Here is a 26,742-nt window from a genome sequence, read left to right on the forward strand (position 1 = left end):
AAATAACACGCCCAGGATCACCTAACCTGGTAGTAAGTGGTAAAGCTGAATTTCAAATTCAGTCTATGACCCCAGAGCCAAAACCTAAGTTTTATCTAAAATATTCCTGTGAGGTAGAATGAGATTGCTATCCTGATAATGGATTGACAGAAAAAGTCTGAGTTGTAAGGAAAATTACCAATACATCATCCAAATCTCTCATTTTCAACAAAGTCCCAAACTACAAAAATAAAATATTACATGAAAGAGTTTTGGTCATTTCCCCATTCTTCCTCACTTGAAGATTCTCATCTTCTGGGTCTATAATGTTTTTATGCATTCTTTTTACTTCTCATTCCTCTTTTCCATCCAAGCATGCCCTTACTTACCCATCTGGTTCTTTAAAAGAAAAAGATTAAAAAAAAAAAAAAAACTAATCCACGTTGTATGCTGTATGTTTTCTTCTATAAAGCAGAACTGTTTACCTATTTCTACCTAAGTTCCCTATTTCACTAGACCTTTAAAAAAATATTTAGGGCAATAAATCCAAATAGCATCATCAATTCCTTCTCTTTGATCATTACAAATACGATAAGTTCTCAACTATATGGAATTATTTAGGGTATTCCTACCTATAATCAGGGCTGACAGGCTATTTCTAAAAATACTAACTTCATTTTCAAACAGGATATGAAGGCACACTGTCTCATGATCTGTAGTTCAAAACAAGATCTACTTAGAAAATTTCTAGATTCTGCAGTTTGCCTACATAAAGCTAGACATAATATCAAAAATTAAGAACACTTAATAATCTAAACACAAGGTAACCAAGCTCACTGCCATTCATGACTAGAAGATTCATCATGGGTGAGAACAAAAGATTCATTTGGATTTCTTTTTTATAACTATCTTTACAACATTTCATAATGTCAAAGTATACTTAGAAGTACAAACTTAGGGAACGTTCAAAGAATTAAAAGCATACATAAACTGCACCAGATTTGTTAGATCTAAGAACTGAACCAAGACAGTTATAGTTTTAGTATGGTATGATCACACTGCTAAAGAATTATTCATTACATTATTCATATCTCCTGAATCCAAGTATAACAAAAACAGCACAGGCGATACACGTGAAAAGGTGCAAGGAAGTGACTCCCTGCCAATACCAGAATTCTCACCTCGGTCTGCAGGATGGCAGCCCGTTGTTCTTTAGCAGTCAAGGACTCCTTCAGCACTTCAATGTGTTGCTTACTGTCGGAGAACTGGTTTGTGAGTGTTTCTAGCTTTGTCTGTAGGGCTAGTAGTTCTGTGTCCTTTCTGGACAGCTCCTGCTTCACCTGACCAATCTAGAGAAGAAAATAAAACACTGTAAGGAAAAAAGAAATGAAACAATCACCTCTGATCTGGATCTTTGACAGATCCGAGTCACAAAACATGAAACTAAATATAGCATTAGTTTTATGACAAAACATAATTCATCTTATTCCATCATCAAATCTTGGATGACCACCCAGCCTCCCCCCGCCAATAGGGAAATTCCAGGTTTCATGTACTGTGTCTCCTAAACACTCTTCAAAATCCCTTAGAAAAAGAATAGAGGGAGAAAAATCCCAATTCAATTAGATTACTGTGAGATGACAGGAAGCATCTGAATACCACTGTGCTGATCAAACAGTTTTCATTTTATTAAGTCAGACCTCTTAAAACATAAAGCAGGATTAGTGTAGATGTAAAACAGAAGGGAAAAAGAAAACATCCTAGCATTGCTATTTAAAGTTAAATTCAAAAGCTGCTGCTGGTATACTGTTTATTTTTTCATTCACAAGCAAAAGTTTACATAAAATCCTTATCTTAAAAAGCTACCTTTTTTGTTATGAGGCATTATAAACCTGTGCCTCTTAGAAATCATATAATTTTGATGAGTTAGGGATACTGACCTTAAAAAAAATTCCACCTACAAAGTTATATCATCTACAACATCATACCAACTAAATGGATAAAAAAGTATATGACTTAAATGCATAAAGACTCATTCTGTAAGAATCGACATGTGTAATTTGAATCTGAATTACTGACAGAGTAATCCGTAAGTCAAGAGGTGCCATTCATTCTCCCATAAATTTCTATCATCTTAACTTAAAAAAAATTTTTATTTCAAACATCTCATTTACATTTCTACTGTTGTTTCTAAGCATTTTCTAAATAGTCTCTTATTCTAAATGTGCACCAAATAAAAATCAGATTTGCTTTTACATTCTATTCTGTATCCTGCCTAGCAAGGCAGCTGTGCACTAACAGATTAATTATTGGAAGTATAAATCTGACCGACAAGTCAGTAATTTCAGTATTACTGATGAAAGTTCTTTGTATTCTTTTCACTGAATGTATCTATAGTATTTTTACTGTAATAATCTTAGGTATAAGGGACAATTTAAGAACAATTTCCCATGAGGAAGTATGAAATAAATATTACTTTAATTAAAATTAGACTTTTAAGGAGTGCTAAAAATAAATGTCTCATTTACTCTTCTTGTTAGCAGGAAGACAAGCATTTTCCTCATATGCATGAAAATTCTATTTGCAGATTTAGTTATTCACTCATTCCACAAATATTTCTATATGCATACTGTATGCAAACTACTTGAGGATACTTAGAACATCAATGGAAGATGACTGTAAATGGCAGCTATCTTCATCCTGTAATATAAATATATACCCTGGAGTTACCACATACTGTAATGTTGTGGCATCTTTCATGACATCCCTTTTCCAATAAAAAGTACATATTTATATTATTCCATCCTTAACATACAGGTTGCTCTAAAATCTGTTGTATGAATGAATATCCAGGAGAAATGTTTAAAATGTTATCACTTCCTCAACTAAAGAACTACTACGGTTTAAAGATTACCTCCAATCACATGGTTAAAAATAAGTATAAAATCCCTGTTTCCTCATCATCTACTTTATTAAAGAATCATCAAATACTAGTATATTGACCATAAAGACTGAGAAAGGGACAAAAATATTCTAAATGGAAAGCAGAGTTTAGAAGCACACATTTTCCATAAAAGTTAGGAGCACGAGGCTTTGTAGTCACTCACACCTGAGGATAAGTGTGTCTTTGAGTATTTACTTCTCTAAGCCTTGGTTTCCTAATCAGTAAAATGGAGAAAGTAAACAGTCGCTACTGTACTATTTGGAGATTAAATAAAATAATGTATGGAATGTGCTTAGCCTGTTGTCTGACACAACAAAGAAATATTTATAATAGCTAAGAAAAAAAAAGTAAAGTTATACATCAACTACTCCTCTAGAAAATACAGTTACCATAAACCAAATCAGTCCCTTTTAGAAAAATATTTCACTTTACTACCTGTATTATAAAGGGGTCCATAAATAGCAAAAACATCAAATTAGCACAAGTTTGTGGTTTTTTTTAATGCTGCGTTCCTGTCTTATCCCACAATCATGTTCAGAAGCAGTTTTTCCTGACACTGGTGTGACATACGCACACATGGCGGAGTACAGGGCAGAAGACAGAAGGGCTCACCGGCACGAGCTCTGGAACCAGACTGCTTGTGTAAAAATCAAGCTCTGCCTCTTACCAGATACATCACCTGAGCACCACTTGGCTACCTCAGTTTCCACATCTATAAATTGGGCTTGGGTGATATACCAACCTTAGCAGGTTATAAGTGCTTGAGTGTTAGCTATTCTATTATTTTTGTATTATATTTTGAAATGGAATCTTAAGTTCTTTAGACAGAAGATTAAACTAGATTTAGAGACTTTATGTTTCAGGCTAATTCTAATTTACTAGATAACTCTAAATAAGCAAATCACTTTCTACACATCTGTTCTAAAAAAAGGAACATTTGTTGGAAAATCACCTAATGGAGACTTAAAGATAATACATATGAAGTTAAAGCTCTTTACTCAAGAATTTCAAATTCTAAGAGAGTCCATCTTAAAAGTTTTCATCAAAAGAAGAAAAAAAATTTTGTAACTATGGTGATGGACGTTAACTAGACTTACTGTGAAGATCATTTTAATATATATATATCTCAAATCATTATGTTGCAAATCTGAAACTAATACATAGTTATAAATCAATTATACCTTACTTTAAAAAGAAAAAGAATTTCAAATTCAAATAATCACTAGAACAGAGAACATCTGCATATTCTTATACCAAAGAAGAAACAGAGATCACCATTCATATAAATCAACAAGTATCTACAAAAGGAAAGGAAAAAAAACACTCTTGGAAGTACCATCCATACAGTGACAAAAGCAACAATAAAGAACCAGAACAAGTGAGGGCTCACTGCACACAAAGTGACATATGGGTCAAACTGGTGAACAGGAGTCGGTTAAAGAGCAGAGCAGGCTGGTTAGTGCTAGTATTGGGCAAAGCTGCCAACCGGAAAACGAAAGTATAAGCCACCCAGAAGCCAGAGCTAGCAGGGTCCCACTGTGGGATCGCTGCACACAAAGAGTAAATCTTACGGCAAAGACCTCAGCCTGAAGACCAGCCGCTCTCTTTTTCAGCTCCTCCCCTTGAGCCTCTTTCGAACTTAGTTCCTCCTTCAGTTGCTCTACCTGTCACGACATTGTTATTCTTTTTCACTTATGTGTCAATTTAGGTCTTATTATTTGCTTTTCAGCCAGAGCAGTAACTGGAAATAACAATAACCTATATAACACAATCAAATCTGTTCCCTTAATTCCCTCTTCAAAGCACCCTAGATAGTTTCTCTATTTTCACAGGGGTTTCTTAATGGACTTAAATGTGCCAATCAACAAATGGAAAGCAAAGATTGTATTATAGTGTATTTTCCTCTCAAATTAGGGTGAAAAATACAAACTAATAGAAACTTGAATATGTGAATTTTTAAGTTCTAAAACTGACAAATTTTCAGTAGTCACTGATAACAGATTCTTAAAATAATAAAGGAATATTCTACTGACTTTTATGCCAGGTATGAGTCCACAGCAGGAAGACAGAAACTGGAGAGGGAGTTAGAAAAATTGTGTATCATTCCTCTACAGTTTTCTGTTCTGAGAAACTGGGAAACTAATACAATTGGGATACGAGGGGTACTTATTTTCTAGCAATATTTTATAATCACAATTATGATTTTTAATTAAACCAAAACAAACTTGGCAAATTGATAACTATAATAAACTAGATCCTCCAATTTGCCTAAATAGCTTATAGAATCAAACTAGATGGCTGTGGACCTAAGGAAAAAATATTGTGACTGAGTTTCTAAATATGGACTGACATGCTGTGCTGATACGAATCTTGAAGTGCACACGGGAAACAATAAACCTGATACAAATGCATCTTCTCCAAGGGATAGAGCAAAGGGTTTTTCTTTATGGAACTGTATTTGAAGGGAAAATAGGATATTATTTAAGCCATTTCAGAAAAAAAAAAAAAAGTGGGGGAACTGGGTTCAGCCTCTTAGGGTTTTGACTTTTACAATACTACACAAGAGTTAAAGAACTTGGTGTCTCATGGAGTGAGAAAAACTCAATTTGGATATAATTCTACTAAATCACCTCAGAAGTACTGATAGATATAAATCTTAAACTGTGACAACACATATCAGCTTTTCTTTTAAAAGTAAAAAGTTGAAATAACGATACATGGGTAATTCTGACTTTAGTTCTGGGGAAGTTGCATTTGAAAGAATTCTAAGTATCCTTCCTGAAGTCTGATAAAACAATGTGAAGTTCTTCATCATCACTAAGGAAATAGAAATATGCATCAATTTCTCAAAACTCTTTTAAAAATTACAGTATCACACACCATTACCTTATTTTTCATAAATTTAGAATGACTCCGATAGACCTCCATTTGTTTCATTTCTTCTTCCCGTTCTTCAGTACTCAAGGCCCCATTTGATTTCAGCATCTGAATTTCCTCTTCCAAGTCTCGGAGCCCACGCTCCATAGAGGAAATTTTTGAATCCTGAAGATAATGGTAGATAAAGACATTAAAGTATTCACAAAGAATCAGAGAAGTTGAAAAACTCAGTCTTTACAGATGGTGAATTTAATAAAGATAAATATGCAGGAAAACTGCTGTCTAGCATTTGGTGCCTTGCTTCTAAATTATATCCTTTATGGCCACTTGGGTGAAAGGAGGACAGTTCATATCTAGAATATGATTTTTCCTCTGTCTCTTCCTCAAGTCCGTACCCTCTCATTTAAAGTTGAGAGAATTATCTTTAAAAAATAGTAGAAGAGGGGCGCCTGGGTGGCTCAGTCGTTAAGTGCCTGCCTTCGGCTCAGGTTATGATCCCAAAGTCCTGGGATCGAGCCCCGCATCAGGCTCCCGGCTCCGTGGGAAGCCTGCTTCTCCCTCTCCCACTCTGCCAGCTTGTGTTCTCTCTCTCGCTGTGTCTCCCTCTGTCAAATAAAATCTTAAAAAAAAAAAAAAAGTAGAAGCAATGGAAAGCTAGTTAAAGTTTCTTTGTACTTCATGGTCAACAAATTTCTAGGGAAAAATTTTGTAATATTAGCAAAGAAACCGTTCCTAGTTACTCTATCATTCTACTGTGATCCCTAAAAGGTTTATTTCTGCTCCCAAAGGAGGGAGAAAAAGAGTAAAAGTGTTTCAAAGACTTATGCAATAATGTGTGTAACTATATTTGCAATAATAAAGATTTTATAGCATCCCATTGTAAAAATAACAAAGGGATGAATAATTATGCTAACAATTACAGTTTATCATATTACTTATTTTCTAGTTCTCTACATTTTAAGTATTTTGTAATAATTTTTTTTAAAAAATCACTGTCCTTATAAATCATCATCTCCACAAATATCACCTCCCAGTAGAACATTCCTCTATGTTCAATTTCTTGGTTTTGCTTGTCACAGTATCTAATTTATCCCCTAGTTTACTTTAGATGTTATCGATTGCAGAAAGATCACTTTAGATGTCAATTACAGAAAAATTCCTACATGAAATGAAAATTTTATATCTAAAGTTGTATATGTTTATTCACCTAAGAAATAAAGTAGAAGCATAAATTAAGTATAGTTTTATTTTATTTGGAACTTCAGAGAAACCAGTCCTTTAGAAAGTAATTTTGAAATTACTTCCCTTTGCACTTTATCTCAAAGATTTCTTGAATGACATTCCTTGCTATCATAATTCTTAGAGCATGCAGATAAAAGTTAAAGGATTTATCATGAGACAAATACCACTAGCAATTTTTAGGTTCAGGGGAGAGAAGGGAGATGTACTCCTTGTCCTGCATTGTGTTACCTTTAAAAATATAACAACAAAAACTTTTTTTAGAAATCTACTCAAATTAAACTTATATTTAGTTCAAAATTAAATGCACTGAAGTAATGCAATCAAGAGATACACTAAACCTAAATTCTGAAATTGGTGGGTGCGTCCCATTTCTACCACAGCCTAAAAAAAAAAAAAAATAGTGAGCCACAATTAATCTCCTGGCCCATAAAAAATAAATACAAGCATAACTTGAAGGTATTGTGGGCTCACCTGCAGACCACTGCATTTAAATAAATACCACAATAAAGCAAGTCAAATACATTTTTTGGTTTTCCACTGCACATAAAAGTTATGTTTATATGGTCTATTAAGTATATAATAACATTATGGAAAAAATGTACATACCTTAATTTAAAAAATAACTTATTGCTAAAAAATACTATCATCTGAGCTTTCAGCAAATCATAATCTTTTTGCTGGTGGAGGGACTTGCCTACATGCTGATAGGTACTGACTGGTAAAGGTGGTGGCTGCTGAATTTAGAGTTACTGTGGCAATTTCTTTCTTTCTTTTTTTTTTTTAAGATTTTATTTATTTACTTGACAGAGAGACATAGCGAGAGAGGAACACAGCAGGGGGGAGTTGGAGAGGGAGAAGCAGGCGCCCCGCCTGAGCAGGGAGCCCAATGCGGGGCTCGATCCCAGGTCCCCAGGACCACGACCTGAGCCGAAGGCAGACGCCTAACGACTGAGACACCCAGGCACCCCGACTGTAGCAATTTCTTAAAATAAGTCAACAAAGAGGTTTGCTGCATCGATTAACTTTTCCTTTCATGAACAATTTCTCTATAGCATGTGATACTGTCTGACAGCATTTTACCCACAGAACTTCTTTCAAAATTAGAATCAATCCTCTCAAACCCTGCTGCTGCTTTATCAACTAAGATTACATAATACTCTAAATCCTTGGTTGTCATTGCAACAACTTTCATGGCATCTTCACCAGGAGTAGATTCCATCTTAAAAAAACACTTTTTTTTGCTCACCCATAAGAAACTCCTCATCTGTTCAAGTTTTAGCATAAGATTCAAGAAATTCAGTCACACCTTCAGGCTCCACTTCTAATTCTAGTTTTCTTGCTATTTCTGCCACGTCTGCAGCTCTTCCCCTACTGAAGTCCTGAACCCCTCAAAGTCATCCAGGAGGGCTGGAGTCAACTTCTTCCAAACTCCTATTCAGATTGATATTTTTACCCCTTCCCATGAATCACAAATGTTCTTACTGGCATCTGGAATGGTGAATCCCTTCCAGAAGGTCCAAATCCTTTAGGAGAATCACTATCTATGGCAGCTATAGCCTTACGAATGCATTTCTTAAACAATAATACCTGGAAATCAAAATGACTCCCTGATCCATGGGTTGCCGAATGAATGTTTTGTTAGTAGGCATGAAAACAACAATAATCTCTTTGTCCATCTCCATCAGAGCTCTTCAGTGAGCAGGTGCATTGTCAATAAACAGTCATATTTTGAAAAGAACCTCTTTTTCTCTGTAGTAGGTCCCAACAGTGGGCTTAAAATATTCAGTAATGTTGTGAACAGATGCGCTGCCATCTAGGCTTTGTTTACAGAGCACAGGCAGAGCAGACTCAGCATAATTCTTAAGGCCCCAGGATTTTTGGAATGGTAAATGAGCACTGGCTTCAATTTAAAGTCACTAGCTGCATTAGCCTCTAACAAGAAGCTCTGAAGCCAGGCACTGACTTCTCTAGCTATGAAAGTCCTAGATGGCATCTTCTTCCAACAGAAAACTGTTTCATCTACATTGAAAATCTGTTCTTTAGTGGCGCCAGCTTCATCAGTGATCTTACTAGGTCTTCTGGGTAACTTGCTGCAGCTTCTCCCTCCATACCTGCTGTTTTACCTTGCACTTTTATGTCATAGAGATGGCTTCTTTCCTTAAACCTCATGAACAAATCTCTGCTGGCTTCAAACTTTTCTTCTGCAGCTTCCTCGCCTCTTTCAGCCATCACAGAATTGAGAGACTTACAGCCTCCCTCTGGATTAGGCTTTGGCTTAAGGGAACATTGTGGCTAGTCTGATCTTCTATCCAGACCCCTGTAACTTTCTTCATATGAGCAATAAGGCTGTTTCACTGTCTTATCATTCATTTGTTCACTAGAGTAGCCACTTTTAATTTCCTTCAAGAACTCTTCCTTTGCATTTATAATTCAGCTGTTTGGTCTAAGAGGCCTGGCTTTGAGCCTGTCTCAGCTTTGGACCTGTCTTCCTCACTAAGCTTAATCATTTCTAGCTTTTGATTTAAAGTGAGAGACATGTGACTCTTTTCACTTAAATATGCAGAGACCACTGTAGGGTTATTAATTGGCCTAGAGTAACATTGAAGATCATTGATCACAGATCACCATAACAAATATAATAATGATGAAAAAGTTTGAAATACTGGGAGAATTTCTAACATGTGACAGAGAGACATGAAGTGAACAAATGCTGTTGGAAAAACAGCACCAAAAGACCTGCTTGATGCAAGGTTGCCACAAACCTTCAATTTGTAAAAAATACAGTATCTGCAAAACACAATAAAGTGAGGCACAATAAACCAAGGTATGCCTGTAAACTATTTTCATTGTACTATCTGAAAATTCACCTTTAAGATTACTATACATTTTCCTGGAAAAATCAGGATGTAGTCCCTTAAGAATAACTAAAATACTACGCATATGCATGGGACTAACCTGCAAATGAAAGGTGGTTGACCTCTGACATTAGTGGGGCGGGGGGGGGGGGGGTGATGAAAAAGGGCCAATGGAAAAAGGGACTGTATTTCTAGTACCATTGGTACTCCACACAAGACAAAATTGCTTCCAGCTATGAACTCAAGCTCCACACATCACATAGACAACCTCTAACTGTACAAAGCCCCCACAATGCCCCAAGAAACATTATCCATCTTCTCCCCTAACTCCAACACAAATACAGAGGCAGCTCTTGACCAAATCAGCACCCTCACTACCAAATCATGTCCCATAAAAGCTTCTCCCCAAAAGGGACCAAACTATAACTGTGAAAGTCAAGAGGCTGCCACTGACCGCCCAGATAAGAGACCTGCCAGGCTACTCACTGAAATCAAGCCAGAAAAGCAATGTCTGATATGCTCAACTTGTCCTAGCACCAACTCAACCAGACTGAGTTTAAGTGAGGATAGTCCTTCCAACAAGGTTTGTTATTCCTAGAATGTATAATAATAAGTAAATAAATTCCTTATCATCTTACTACTCTGTACTTCCCCAGCCCTGGGTTTCCCATCATTAATCACCCAATTCCAGTGAGCCTCCTGGAATCCCCTGTTCCTTATTAAATTTCTCAAATCCTCACCTTTTTTCCCCCCAAATTGTCTCCTTATCCCAAGGTAAACTGACTTCCCCAAAGGACAGACTTTCCCTGCACTCTCTCCAATGAAGGTCACTAATGCCCCAGTACCAGAAAAGAGCAGGGGAAAAGTGCTCCCTCCCTTTATTTACAGCTCACACTCCTTTTTACTTTACCCTCCTCGCTGCTGCCATCTAGGGACTTCCCAATCACTCCCCGCCATTTGAAAACATCTTTGGCACCTGGCTCACAATCAATCTTCCCTTCAAATGCCACTCCTGCAATCATCCTGGGATTTCAATGTCCTAAATTCCAATGACCTCATCCACCACTCCATTTCAGCTATCCACTTGATAGGACTACCCTCTGGATCCTAAAATCACCCAGGACTCTCTCCCCAGGCCTGCTGCACCATCATTTTCTATTTGCTGTTCTTAAACCTCACAGAGATCTCCACTTCCCTGTCACATTTTCTCCCAACCTGTCAGTCCACTCTGAATTCTCTTCCTTCCTATCCACACTACATTCTTGTACTGATCATGCAAACTACTCTCTCACCATGATGCTCAATTCATCTGCATCCCAATAGTTCTGCCATTATCTACCAGGCAAAACTCTCACCTAGAGCAGTACAGTTAATTCTTCCCTGTTCCTCCACTACTAAAGAAAAAAGGAAAAAAATTAGAGAAGAAGGAAGGGGAAGTGGAGTGGAGAGGGAGAAGATGGGAGGGGGAAGAAGGCAAAAGAAGGGAGGAAGAGGAGGAAGAAAAGGCAGAGGGAAGAGAAAAGAAAATTACATCACCTTGAAGACAGGTAGGCTCTTTAATGGTCTATCAATCATCTTCCTTTCCTCTTCCTCCCAAGACTACTCTAGACCTTCAAAATTCTCTCAAGCTCACGCCACATTCTCAGCAACTCAACTATTTCAGCTGTGATTTCAGCAAAGCATCCACCGGACCCAACTGGGCCACCAGAATCTCAGAATCTCTTGCTTCTTAACCAAATGGCTGAAGGTTAACACAACTTAACACAGATCCACTACCAATTAATACTATTATACTTCCCTACTCTATCCAAAGGCGAGTAACATGATTTTGGAAACACAGGTACATTCATGTGTTTTATTCTTAGGTTTAAACAGGGCTCAGGAAATAAAATGTACAAATAGATTTGTGGGAAATGGGAACACAATGGAACCTTTTTAAGGCTCTTTACAGAATTATGTACAAGATTGCTAACTGTCTAACTACAAAGAACCCAGAATTCTTCTAATTTAGAATTTGTTTGGTAAATCCTTTCCCCATTGGAAATAAAGATATACACAAAATTTTAAGAGGAAATCATTTAAATTCAGAGAAAAGTTCTTAAAACTGTACTTGAGAAGCCTCTATTTAGATAAAACTATATACCAATAACTCAATATTCTTGTTGTATAACCAAATATTAAATAAAGACCCAAAAGCAGAAAATGTCAAACTTTTTAGGGAATATGAAGAAGCTAAAAAACAGAAAGAAAGAGAGAGAGGTCCTTATCTGTAAGAGTCTTTCAGCTTTTGTAAGAAAGACTATGATGTTCATCAAAATAATAATAGCAGTAGCAGCTAACAGTTTACAATATGCCAGATACTATTCAAAGTTGGGAGGGGGAAGAAGGCAAGAGAAGGGAGAAAGAGGAGGAAGAAACTAATTTAAACCTCAAAACAACCTACAGGATAGCAATATTATTACCGCCTCCTATCGATAAAGAAATTGAGGTATAGGGAGGTTAAGTAACTTACTCTGTGTCATATAACTGATTCAAGTAAAGCCAAATTTTGGACCCAAGGAATTTAGAAGGCAAGCTCTTAACATAACATGGCGCCCAAAGATTTCTAACTATTCATTAACTTAAGGCAGCGTTTTTCAAAAGTATGGTCCATGTTCTATGTCCTGGATCCCCCCAGATCTTTTCAAGAAGTCTGCATAGTCAAAACTATTTTCGTAATAATACTATGACTTTATTTGCCTTGTCCACTGTGTTAACATTTGCACTAAAGGTATATAAGCAATAGTGGGGAAAAACTGCTAGTGTCTTAGGACAACAGGCAGTGGCACCAAACCATACCAGCAGTCACTGTACTCTTCAGTGTCAGGCACTCACAGAAAAAAAGAAAGAAATATCAGAAATTAAAAAAAAAAAATTAAGAGAGCTTTCTCGGCCCAATGTGGGTCTTGAACTCATGACCCCGAAGTCAAGAGTCACATGCTCTGCCAATTGAGCTAGCCAGGCACCCCTAGAAATAAAATTTTTGGAAGACTGCTTCCCTGGAGAATGCCCCTAACGAGGCAGTAAAATTTATTACTTTTAATTAGTCACAACCCTTAGGAACATATCTTTTTAATATTCTGTGTGATGAAATGGGAAGGAGCTAGGCATATCCGCCCACTGAAGTACGACAGTTGTTCCTTCGGAATAGCACTTGTGTGCCTCTTTGAGTTGCAAGCTGCATTAGGTAGTTTTTTCATGGAACATCATTTTTACTTGGAAGAACAACTGACAAACTATGGCTACTAAACTTAGTATTAGGCAGGCATTTTCTAAAAATGAATGAATGAGCCTGTCATTTTAAGAGAATACAGGGGTCCTGAGATCAAAAGGTTTAAGCATAGCTCATTTAAAGAAATTCTGGACAAGCCTTTTTGGTCCCATTTGAGTTATGATCTATAACTAAAAGGGAATAAAACTGAAGTTCTTTTAAAGTGTCCTTTTAATCATCTTACTATGTCTTCTCAATCTATAAAATAAGTGAAATATTATTACACATCACTTTCTAAAACTCACACAGGAAAGTCTGTAATCACTTCAAAGTATAAAGTGACTCACAAGATTCTTGTAGATTCTTACTTACCTTCATTTCAATAACAGTTTGCAGAGCTTTTGTTTTGGCAGAATCAGGAGCATTCTCAAATCTCCGATGCATCTCCTATACAAGAGAAGCAAAAAAGAGAGTAAGTGTCCTCCTTTTCACTCGTTTTTTCTTAAAGGGAGGGTAGAGAAGGACGGGGAGAGGGAGTAATTGTGTAAAAAAGATGATTACCCCAGCCTTACAAGACACTCTGATCCCTGTCCACCAGACCTTCCCCAGTGGGTCAGAAAACCCACAGGCTGCATTCAGGCTAAGGAAGTATAAGAGTCAAACATACAGGCATAAAGAGTCCCTGTCAGTGAACACCTATTTAAAATTAGTCACACAGATGAAATCAGTACAACAGATGGAAACTACAACGCAACCCCAGACTGGTGTGTCAATTTTCCACATAACTCTAAGACATATAAATCAGAACTCCAAACAGTCCAAAAGGGAGATCAGAAATACTCCCTTTTTAAAAGGAGAAATAAAAGCAGTCACAATCAGTCTGCACTGCACAGAGCTACTGAAAGCATTTGTGTTAACCACATCCTTTCTATAGCATCTACCCCAGAGTAACAACCTCGCTACCTGTGATGAAAATCTCTCTCTAGTGGGGTGACAAGTAGAAAGAAAAAAGAAGATAAGGTTGTTCACGTCTACAAAATGTCATAAAAACATAACTATTCTTTTTTATCTAAATTTTAGTGAGTTCAGAATCAGGAAGAAAGGAAGCTATGGTAGTAATATCACAATTAGGGTCTTCAAGGGTCACAGTAAAGGTATCAGACCACGTCAGGCTATTTCCTGTCAGATTGTGTGAATGTCTCTGACTTAATCAGTCAACATTTCCAAAGTACCCTGGCATAGCTTCTAGTGATCCCGGAGAATACACAGATGAATACTTTCCATCTGAACTATACTTAACCATAATAAAAGGAATGTGTAATACTTTAATTATACCTTTCACTTAAATTATTCATTCTTGCCTGGCCAGGAAGAATGGTTTGAGAGAAAACAGAAAACAGAATTGCACACTTCACTGAGTTACCTCTTCCTCAAAGAGTAGTGGCAATAACTGACAAAAGTTCTAAATTATAAAGTCAACGGTTTAAAAACCAGTAACTTTTGAACATCCACATTTACCAGTTGGCTGCTGAAACTACAGTGCAAACCACTATTAATATATACCACCTTTTCTGCTACTTTTCTCCCTAACTCCAGCCTTAAATATTCAACAAGTTATCCCATCTGTACGTTTAACAAATACCTCAAACTCTTCAAGCCCAAGAGTAAACTCTTGGTGGTGCTCTAAAGCCTGCTCCATCCTTCCAGTCACTCAGGTGAAACATCTGAGTCTTAATGCCTTCCTTTTGCTTTCAAGCCACAGTCAATCAGGAAATCCAGTTAACTCTACCTTCAAAATATATCCAAAATGTAAGCACTCCTTGCCATCTCCACTGTTACCACTTGGAGTAAGCTACAAACAAAAATATATCTTTTAAGGGTGCCTGGGTGGTACAGCTGGTTAAGCATCCGACTCCTGGTTTTGGCTCAGGTCGTGATCTCAGCTCTTGTTTGGTTGAATAATGTGCACACCAACCATACAAGGTAGCCCTTCCCCAATCCCACAGATTCAACTACAGTTGACTCTTAAACAACATGGGTTTGAACTGTACTGGTCCACTTATACGTGTATTATTTTTTCTTTTTTTTAAAGATTTTATTATTTATATTTATTAGAGAGAGAGAGAGAGAGAGAGCACAAGCGGGGGGAGGGGCAGAGAGAGAGAGAGAAGCAGACTCCCCGCTGAGCAGGGAGCCCAACGCGGGCCTCCATCCCAGGACCCCAGGACCATGACCTGAGCCAAAGGCAGATGCTTAACTGACTGAGCCACCTAGGCGCCCTTATATATATTATTTTTTTAAATAAATATAGTACAGTACTGTAAATGTGTTTTCTCTTATGATTTTTAATACCTTTTTCTTTTCTCTAGCTCACCTAGAGAATACAGTAAATAATATATATAATATACAAATTATGTGTAAATCAACCATTTATGTTATCAGGAAGGCTTGCAGTCAATAGTAGGTTATTAGTAGTTAAGTTTTGGGAGAGTCAGACATTCTATGCAGATTTTCGACTATAGAGGGGTCAGCTCCCAACCCCCTCATTGTTCAAAAGTCAACTGTCTTACCTTTCCATGGATAACCTGCAAAATCTATTTATCTAACCTTGTAGTGGACATCTATCACTCTTTCTTGCCATGATATCTAATCTCCCTTTTATGTTTGGGGATTCCACATTTTAAGACAGTCTTCCTTCCACAAGAAAAGCTAAAAATGCCACATATTTTTTCCCCAGCCTTTCTTGCAGTTAAAGTCCAGACACAAGACCTCATCTCCACCAGAATCTTTTAACAGAAGACTTGGGGACGTGAATAGTGACAATTCTGGCAATGAGTGGCAGAGGCAGCAGCTACCTCAAGCTCCCAGTCTCAGGAATGGCAGAGGTTCCAAAGGTAGTGAGCAGTGTCAGTAGTGTCAGCCAAACAAGCTGCTGTGTCTGTGCCCTGCACCAAGAGCAGCACTGTCTTCCCCAAACCGATAAAGGAGCATGATGGACTAGAGACTGGTTTTGGCCGTATAACTTCTGTACCCAGTCTCTCCAGCCCTCCTAGAGATTCTGCCCGGATTATAGCAACAGTCTCCCAAAGTTGATCTCCCCAGTAACACAATGGAAGACTGTTGCTTTAATTTAATTATTTTAAGTTATTTCTTTCTCTACCTCTCCATTCAAACAATTCATCCACAACACCAATGAATGCCAGGGTGCCAAATCTAGTGGACACCTTTCTGTCGTCATCTTCCTAGAACTCTCAGAGGCATTCAAAGCAGTGGGCCACTCCCTCCTATACACACATTTTCTCTTGACTATTACAAACACCACACTCTCCTATTCTTCTTTCTCTCCAAGTGCTTCTTCTCTTTCTTTTGCAGGTTCTTCCTTCTGAATTAGACCCCTAAATACTACAGTGACCAGGTGACAAGTCCTAAACCCTCTTCTCTTTGCCATCTAAACTCTCTAATCCATAACATTGCTTAAACTTCATCTGAAACACAAGTGAACTCCTAGGCCCTCTGCTCTGATTTCAGACTCATTTATCCAACTGCCCATTTGATATCTCTATTTAGATGTCTAATAGGTAATTTATATTGTCCATAACAAAACTCTTGATTTTTCTCTTCCTTAATCTAGCCCCTCATCTGATGAGTGTGATGAGAGATGAGTCTTCTCCATCTCATTAAATGGCATCACCCTCCCAGTGGTTCAGCCAAACACCAGTGTCTCATTCTTCCCAGATTTTCATTTCCCACAACCAATTCAAACAGGAGGCAGGGATTGCTCCATCTTCAAAGTATGTCTTGAATTATTCCACTTCACTCCATTTCCAGTTCAGCTGAACCCTAGATTACTATGACAGCTGTTAGTTTCCTTCCACTTCCTCTGTCCATTCTCAAGAGAGCACCAGGGTAATCTTCACAGAGGATCAACAAATTATGACAGTTTAGTCTGCTTTGAATCCTTCAGTGAGTTTCCCATTTACTTCTCACTCTCTACAAAATCAACATGATCTGACCATAATGGATAGAAGACTGGCCCTCCTGTTGTAAACTATTTTAAAATTAGATAAAATGCACGAAGTAACTGTTTTCATACACTGGAAAACAAGGGCATAGGTCTGTGATCCTTTGAAAGAAGAGAAACAAACACTGATGGCCCAGACTTGCTATTCTGTATGTGAAGCAAGGAGAGGAAGCCCAAACAGAAGATAGCCGTCATGCAGAACTCAGAAGAAGGATCAATGGGTAAGATTCCTAAGACAGCAGAAATGTGCAGAGCAGAATATCACAGAGAAGGAACGTTATCCATAAAAGCAGCAGTGCCTAATCTGACACAGGTCCCTTTGAGTCTTTGGCCAAACCCTAAGTGTGCATGCACTGGGCAAGACTCCACATGAAACAATTACTAGCGACAGAACAAGTATCAGAGAGCTATGAGTTGAGCAACTACCTGAACTCACATGGGGCTGGGAAAAATCCTAGTTCCAAATAGCCAAAGCAAGGAGAACATCAGAGGCATTTAGTAGAGACACCAGAAAAGCCAAGTCTTAAAAGTAAAGTTAATTTAGCCCTGAAAGGGGAAAGGCTATCTTTGTCAACCCTAACAGCGTTTAAAAGCAAGTCTTCTAAAGATCAAGTTAATCCACAATTAAATTAATTTTCACAAGGCAAAACACTTCATTAAGGAAGAGAGTCAAATCCAGAACACACTAATCCAGGACAAAATCCCAACACATTAGTTCAGGCCATAACAATCTCTCACCTACATTAAAACAACAAACTCTTCAGCTTCCTCTGAGCCTCCAGTTTGTCCACATTTAATCTATTCTCCACACTGTAAGCAAGATAATCAATTGGCCACACAGCAGATATTTAATATTTACTCAATAAAATGAGTGTAAAACGTTTAAAAGTATAAGCAAAAATAAAATGAATCCTACTAATTGTAAATTATCTTCATCTATTAATAAAATTCTATAACCTATACTTTATATTTTTCATTTGGTATTTCTGTATCAACCTGAAAACATTAAAACTGCATTTCTTTGAAATACGTCACAATTCTGGGCGCCTGGGTGGCTCAGTTGGTTAAGCGACTGCCTTTGGCTCAGGTCATGATCCTGGAGTCCCGGGATCGAGTCCCACATCGGGCTCCCTGCTCAGCAGAGGGTCTGCTTCTCCTTCTCACCCTCCTCCCTCTCATGCTCTCTGTCTCTCATTCTCTCTCTCAAATAAATAAATAAAATCTTTAAAAAAAAAAAAAGAAATACGTCACAATTCAGATAGTGAACTAATTTTATCTGACTTCTTTCCAAATAAGGTAGATTTCCAAATGTCTTAAGGTTAAATGGTAATAATTTTAAATGCTAGCAAGCATGTAAGCAAAACATAAAGAAAACAAACCCATCTGAACAAAAAAATCCTCCTTTGCTAGGGAACTAGGATGCATTTTAAACCATTCACAGGCAGAAGTTTTCCTATTAAGACATTTCCAAGCCTATCACTTGTAACAAATTTCCATTCAGAGGCCTACACATTAAAACTCATTATGAATACATCTTGCAGTCAGTAAGCTGATAAACTCCCCTCTCCCACTGAGTACATCAAGCCTCTGACTCATGCATGCACTGAGAGAGGAGACAGGAAATAGAAATGAATGTACTATTCAAATAAAAATAAGAACTAGAATATTCCACTTGCTCGCTCTATTTCACTCCTTTGGCCTGAAATGAAACAATTAAAATACAGGTAGGATTATCTGTAATCTTGTGAGGCTGTCAACTGTGGGAGACAACAGAAAAAGTGTTCATTTCCTCTCATTAATTTACCAGAGAATAATGACTAATCTAGAGTTAGAAACCAAGCAAGTTAGGAATTTTGCTATTTTTCTCTTTTAAGTAGTTTCTTTTAAAAAGTCAGTCAACTTTTACTTACATAACTGAGAAAAAGGAGTATTTGTGACTGCAAAGTAGTACTTATGTCTGAAATTTCTTTCTTTCGAGTTTCAGGTTTTAGCCCCAGCACCCCTGGTTCAAGGGTAGAAGCTCCAGGTTGCTTGTGAGACCCCTTCACAGATTCAATCCTCTACACAAGTTCTGGGTTTACTGTACTCAAAACACAGAGGAGACAGGAATAAAGAAGACGGGGAGAATAAGCAGAAAGAATCTTCGTGGTTCTCTGTGTCAGAAACCATTATATTTTAACCCTTTACCATCTCTAGTAATGGCATTACTCTGAGAAAACGTGATCTTGTCAAAATGGAAATGGGCACACATGATACAAGGAAAAGGGGAAGAATAACCTGAATATGGTATGCCACTGTCCGTATTTTCCAAAATCACTCACAAAGCAGCAAACTTGGGACCCCCTCCTTTCTTAAAATTCTTCCTATGCTTTGTCTGTTTCTATTTTTTCTCTTATTTCTTTCTTTCCCTCCTATCTTCTCTGCTTCTACCTTAAAACTGCCAAGGACAAAAATAGGCATTCCTCAGATATACTAGTTAGATTTTAACCTCAAACATTTCTGTAAACCCCTAGATGATAGCAGTTATGCTAACAAGGTTTGCTGATTGAAATATTATAGACACAAAAACTAGCATGAATGTAATGTTTTAAAACAAATTTATATTTTATTTACCACAACAGCATCTACATTTCTAAAATTCAGAGCATATATAGGTATGAAATATATTATTTATTTGGCCTACAGATAATGTTTGGTATGCATATGGAATGCAGATCCAACCATAGCCAACTTTAGGTATGTTCTGCCAACAGAAGGAGAACCCAAACTTGGGTCTCAAACTCTGGCGTATAACAGAATTACCTATAAAGCTTATTAAAACTCTATATGCCCAAGCCCCAGGCACTGACCAAGACAAGTCTTGACTGAGGTTCAATATTTGTCCAATAAATGTCTTCACTTTTCTATCAGTCAAAGGAAAAGTACTACAGGAAACAATATAAGATCTAACAATAAGTAGTCCCATAAAACTGTAATTTCAGTACAAACAAAATATGATGCTTAATTTAAATTTATTTTTTTCTTCTTTGGCTTTTATTTGGGAGAATATTTACCTTTCACTACAGAATCATTTTCAAAAAACAAAATGGAAAACTAATCACAAATGCTCCTGGATATGAATGCCATTTTAATGTTATAGTACTTCATCAAATCCAAGATGCCATTGATTGTAGTACATACCACTGTTTTATGTAGTGGAAAGAAAGGGAGGAAATGCCTCCAAATAAATTATGACACAAAACTTTATCATTCAAAATTTTTATTTTATACTGACTATAAGAGTTCTCTTTTACTTATTTAACCAAAGTTTAACTATGTATCATTTGAACTGTTTTTATAACTTTCCCTATGCCAGGAACTTTGGTTTCAATGCTAATTCACTACATGATTATTACTGATGACATACTGATCAACAATTAAAGTTAACATGAGAAATACCAACAATGCTCACACCCTAAAGTGGTAACAAAAGGAATAGATATATGACTGTGAATGCACAGGCAAACAAATCCAGCATGAATGCCTCGCTGACAGACTGTAAGATGCCACCAAAGGTAAGATTTAACTCAATTCCATATTGTTAAAATAAGAAAAACTGTGAGTCTTAGAACTGATGAAATACTGATTTTTTTTTAAAGATGGACAAAGTCCAATAAATAAAACCTATGGATATCTTGGTGTTGCCAACTCACAATTCCTCTTGACTTTACTGATCCACTAGTAATACAATGTGCAATGGTCATTTCAAGTCGCCACTCACCTAACCTAGATTAGAGCTGTTAAGTTCTTTATTAGACTTCCCTGTTCACTCTTGACTCTCCCTCCCCCATTCATTCTCAACACAGCCAGAGTAAATTGTAAAAGGCAAACCAGATCTTAACATTCCCTTGATTAAACACTGGAAAGGACTCTTCTTGCACTTTGAATATAACAATTGCATTACCTGCAAGGATCATGAAGGCAAGTGCTTTGTCTCCTAGAGGGCATGTTTTGTTCACTGCTATTTCCCTACTGCTTTGCACATGGTTAGTGCCCAGTAAATATCTGATGAATGAAAGGAATGTATTTGGCCCTGGCTACCTCTTCAACCTGTCATCTGATGCCAGCCTTCACCTTATACAATTTACTTTTGCCCTCTAGCCATCTTGCTGTTTCCTCAAAATTCCTTCCCATGAGGCCTTTTGAAACTGTTACCCTTTCTTCAGGAAAGTATTTTATCCATGCTCAGCAAGATGTTCTCCTTGTATTTCTTCAGATCTCCCTTAAGGGGCACCTCCTCAAAGATGCTTATCCAGTTTACAGAAATCCCTTCCCCCAACATAATAGACTCCACCCAATCATGTAGCTCATCTCATAATTATCAATTTACTGTCTCCCACCAGATTTTTAAATTCTAGGAGGGCAAAGACCACGTGTGTTGACATGAAAAATGTATACCCCATGATTATCCCAGGATCAAATACATATCAGAGGCTCAAAAGATATTTGTTGAATAAATGAGAAAGGAAAGGTGGTACCAAGGGCCTCTAGCCTCTTATTGTTTTAGAAACAATATTTATGTATTAGTCTAGCCATATATCAGAAAGCTTTATCCCAAATTATCATTTTAACTTTTATTAACTGTATTTTCTAACATACACAAATTTAATTCTTTAAGGTTCTTGTTATATCAATGAAAGATTCTTTCCTATCTCAAGATTATATTAAAAGCGAGCACCTCGGTGGCTCAGTCATTAAGCGTCTGTCTTCGGCTCAGGTCATGATCCCAGGGTCCTGGGATCGAGCCCCACATCGGGCTCCCTGCTCGGCGGGAAGCCTGCTTCTCCCTCTCCCACTCCCCCTGCTTGTGTTCCTGCTCTCACTGTCTCTCTCTGTCAAATAAATAAATAAATTCTTAAAAAAAAAAAAAAAGATTATATTAAAAGCTTTTTACTGGGGCGCCTGGGTGGCTCAGTCGGTTAAGTGCCTAACTTCAGCTCAGGTCATGATCTCCAGGTCCTGGGATCGAGCCTCACATCGGGCTCCCTGATCAGCAAGCAGTCTGCTTCTCCCTCTTCCTCTGCACCCTCTTCCTCTCCCCACCGCTCCTGCTCTCTGTTTCTCTCTTCATCTATCTCAAATGAATAAATAAAAAATTCTTTTAAAAATAAAAAAATAGGGCGGAGCAAGATGGCAGAGGAGTAGGAGACCTGGATTTTGTCTGGTCTCAGGAATGCAGCTGAATAGGGATCAAAACATTCTCAACACCTACGAACTCAACAGGAGATCGAAGAGGAGAGTAGCAACAACTCTCTGAACAGAAAAGCGACCACTTTCTGGAAGGTAGGACGTGTGGAGAAGTGAATCTGAGGCAATATTTGAGAGGATAGACGGAGGGGGAGGGGGCCCCCGTTGGCCGCTTCTGGCAAGTGATAGAGCCCCCGAGCACAAAATCGGAAATTTTAGAAGCCAGCTCCGCGGAGGGACGTCGCTCCAGTGGCTAAGCGGGAGGTGGAACCCTCGCAGGACAGTGTGGTCTCAGGACCCTCAGGGTCACAGAAAGACCTGGGGTGCCTGAGTGCAGCAGAGCTCCCAGGTATGGGAGCAGGGAAGCCGGCTGCAGAGACGGAGCCGAGGGGCGGGCTCTCAGCTCGGGGTTGCCAAAAACTGATCTGTGGCCCAGTCGGGCCACTGCTCCTCCAGCAGGGACCCAACAAACGGCAGAGCTGGGGAGACTCCCCTTCCTCCCCCGGGAGGAGCAGCGCGGGAGCGCACCACAGGGATCTGCTGGGTTTGGAGACTCCACACGGGGTCGGGTGCCAGAGATAGAAACGATCGGTCACAGGCTGGGTGAGCACGGAGTGCGGCCAGAGACCAGGGACACAGAAGTGACTGACTGCTTTTCTCTGGGGGCGCACTGAGGAGCGAAGCCCCGAGTTCTTGCCTCCTCTGGGGCGGAAACTGGGAGGCCGCCATTTTCACCCTGGTCCTCCAAAGCTGTACAGAAAGCTTGCAGGGAACTAAAGCTCCTGAGAGCAAACCCGAGCAGCTTACATAGCTGGGACCGACAAGGGCGGGGCAATTCCACCTCCAGCAAAGACATTTGGGAACCACGGCAACAGGCCCCTCCCCCAGAAGATCAGCACGAACAGCCAGCAAGCCAAGACCAAGTTTACCAATCAGGGACAACGGGAGAACTCAAGCGCTAGGGAAATACTGCACATAGAATTCATGGCTTTTTTTACCATGATTCATTAGTTTTTCAAAGTTAATTTTTTAACTTTTTTTAATTTCTCTTTTTCCCTTTTTCAACCAACATCTTATCAATCCCTTTTTTTAAAAAAAACATTATTTTTCATTCTTAGAGTCATATTTTATCCCTTCATAGTAGTTACACTTATTTTTGTGCATATATATATATATATATATATATATATATATATATATAAGTTGTTCTCTCTTTAAAATTTTGAGGTACAGTTTCTTCTAACAGATCAAAATATACCCTAAATCACTAGTGTATGGCTTTGTTCTAGTCTCTTGCCTGATCACATTCTCTCCCTTTTTTTTTTAAATCTTCTTCTTTCTTTTCTCAAACTTCTTATCGTATCAATTCCTTTTATAAAATCTTTTATAATTTTCATCTTTACAGTCATCTTCCATCCCTTCATTGTATCAACCCTTATTTTGTACATATATAAGTCTTTCTTCCTTTAAAATTTTAGGAGGCACTTTTTTCTAAAAGACCAAAATACGCCCAAAATCTAATCTGTGGCACTGATCTATGCACTAGCCTGATCACATTTGATCATATTCGGGTTTTTTTGTATTGTTCTGTTTTGGTTTTTAATCTTTTTCTTTTTGGTTTTTTTTTCTTTCTTTCTTTTCTCTTTCTTTTTTCTTTCTTTCCCTTTCTTTCCCCCTGGTTTTAGGTCTTTTCTGATTTGTATAGAGTATATTTGCTGGGGACGTTCTTAACCTGTTGGCATTTTGTTCTCTCATTCATCTATTCTCCTCTGGACAAAATGACAAGACGAAAAAAATCACCTCAGCAAAAAGAACAAGAGATAGTACCGTCAGCCAGGGACCTACTCAATACGGACATTAGTACAATGTCGGACCTAGAGTTCAGAATCATGACTTTAAAGATACTAGCTGGGCTTGAAAAAAACCTGGAAGTTATTAGAGAAACCCTTTCTGGAGAAATAAAAGAACTAAAATCTAACCAAGTCGAAATCAAAAAGGCTATTAATGAGATGCAATCAAAAATGGGGGCACTGGGTGCCTGGGTGGCTCAGTTGGTTGGGCGACTGCCTTCGGCTCAGGTCATGATCCTGGAGTCCCGGGATCGGGTCCCGCATCGGGCTCCCTGCTCAGCAGTGAGTCTGCTTCTCCCTCTGACCCTCCCCTCTCTCATGCTCTCTCTATCTCATTCTCTCTCTCAAATAAATAAATAAAATCTTTAAAAAAATAAAAAAAATAAAAAAAAAATGGGGGCACTAACTGCTAGGATAAATGAGGCAGAAGAGAGAATCAGTGATACAGAAGACCAAATGATGGAAAATAAAGAGGCTGAGAAAAAGAGAGAGAAACAACTACAGGATCACGAGGGCAGAATTCGAAAGATAAGTGATACGATAAGACGAAACAACATTAGAATAATTGGGATCCCAGAAGAAGAAGAAAGAGAGGGGCAGAAGATATATTGGAGCAAATAATAGCAGAGAACTTCCCTAATGTGAGGAAGGAAACAGGCATCAAAATCCAGGAGGCACAGAGAACCCCTCTCAAAATCGATAATAATAGGTCAACACCCCGACATCTAATAGTAAAACTTACGGGTCTCAGAGACAAAGAGAAAATCCTGAAAGCAGCTCGGGAGAAGAGATATGTAACCTACAATGGTAAAAATATTAGATTGGCAACAGACCTATCCACAGAGACCTGGCAGGCCAGAAAGGACTGGCAAGATATCTTCAGAGCACTAAACGAGAAAAATATGCAGCCAAGAATACTATATCCAGCTAGGCTCTCATTGAAAATTGAAGGAGAGATAAAAAGCTTCCAGGACAAACAAAAACTAAAGGAATTTGCAAACACGAAACCAGCCCTCCAAAAAATATTGAAAGGGGTCCTCTAAGCAAGGAGAGAGACTAAAAGCAGCACAGATCAGAAAGGAACAGAGACAATATACAGTAACAATCACCTTACAGGCAATACAATGGCACTAAATTCATACCTTTCAATAGTTACCCTGAATGTAAATGGGCTCAATGCCCCAATCAAAAGACACAGGCTATCAGATTGGATTAGAAAACAAGACCCATCAATATGCTGTCTGCAAGAGACTCATTTTAGACCCAAAGACACCCGCAGATTGAAAGTGAGGGGGTGGAAAACCATTTACCGTGCTAATGGACACCAAAAGAAAGCTGGGGTGGCAATCCTTATATCAGACAAATTAGATTTTAAACCAAAGACTGTAATAAGAGATGAGGAAGGACACTATATCCTACTTAAAGGGTCTATCCAACAAGAAGATCTAACAATTGTAAATATCTATGCCCTGAACATGGGAGCAGCCAATTATATAAGGCAATTAATAACAAAAGCAGAGAAACACACTGACAGCAATACAATAATAGTGGGGGACTTTAACACCCCCCTGACTGAAATGAACAGATCAACTAAGCAAAAGATCAACAAGGAAATAAAGACTTTAAATGACACACTGGACCAAATGGACTTCACAGACATATTCAGACCATTCCATCCCAAAGCAATGGAATACACATTCTTCTCTAGTGCCCATGGAACATTTTTCAGAATTGATCACATCCTAGGTCACAAATCAGGTCTCAACCAGTACCAAAAGATTGGGATTATTCCCTGCATATTTTCAGACCACAATGCTTTGAAACTAGAACTCAATCACAAGAGGAAAGTTGGAAAGAACTCAAATGCATGGAGGCTAAAGAGCATCCTACTAAAGAATGAATGGGTCAACCAGGAAATTAAAGAAGAATTTAAAAAATTCATGGAAACCAATGAAAATGAAAACACAACTGTTCAAAATCTTTGGGATACAGCAAAGGCAGTCCTGAGAGGAAAGTATATAGCAATACAAGCCTTTCTCAAGAAACAAGAAAGGTCTCAAATACATAACCTAACCCTACACCTAAAGGAGCTGGAGAAAGAACAGCAAAGAAAGCCTAAACCCAGCAGGAGAAGAGAAATAATAAAGATCAGAGCAGAAATCAATGAACTAGAAACCAAAAGAACAGTAGAACAGATCAACGAAACTAGGAGCTGGTTCTTTGAAAGAATTAACAAGATTGATAAACCCCTGGCCAGACTTATCAAAAAGAAAAGAGAAATGACCCAAATCAACAAAATCATGAATGAAAGAGGAGAGATCACAACCAACACCAAAGAAATACAAACAATTATAAGAACATATTATGAGCAACTCTATGCCAGCAAATTAGATAACCTGGAAGAAATGGGTGCATTCCTAGAGATGTATCAACTACCAAAATTGAACCAGGAAGAAATAGAAAACCTGAACAGACCTATAACCACTAAGGAAATTGAA

The 26,742-nt window shown here is 38.1% G+C and overlaps 1 protein-coding gene across 12 annotated transcripts in view; it reads right to left on the minus strand.

Annotated features, from left to right (window-relative positions):
* The window catches only part of ERC1 (ELKS/RAB6-interacting/CAST family member 1), a 582,903-nt gene that overhangs the window by 432,733 nt on the left and 123,428 nt on the right, over positions 1-26,742 (minus strand). For 9 of the 12 annotated variants that reach the window (XR_012376469.1, XR_012376467.1, XR_012376468.1 and 6 more), the window contains exons 4-7: positions 13,520-13,594; positions 5,810-5,965; positions 4,504-4,587; positions 1,161-1,328 (exon numbers count right to left, since the gene is read on the minus strand). Coding sequence is in view for 9 of the 12 variants with exons in the window: in XM_073886912.1 (XP_073743013.1) it covers positions 1,161-1,328; positions 4,504-4,587; positions 5,810-5,965; positions 13,520-13,594 (483 nt within the window). In the remaining 3 variants the exon portion in view is untranslated. The remainder of the gene's footprint in view (positions 1-1,160; positions 1,329-4,503; positions 4,588-5,809; positions 5,966-13,519; positions 13,595-26,742) is intronic. The other 3 variants (XM_073886913.1, XM_073886919.1, XM_073886918.1) reach the window with 1 other exon arrangement.

Source organism: Callorhinus ursinus, unplaced genomic scaffold (assembly GCF_003265705.2).
Source record: "Callorhinus ursinus isolate GAN/ISIS: 27379988/994484 unplaced genomic scaffold, GSC_fseal_2.0 scaffold74, whole genome shotgun sequence".
In the NCBI taxonomy this organism is placed as follows: Eukaryota; Metazoa; Chordata; class Mammalia; order Carnivora; family Otariidae; genus Callorhinus; species Callorhinus ursinus.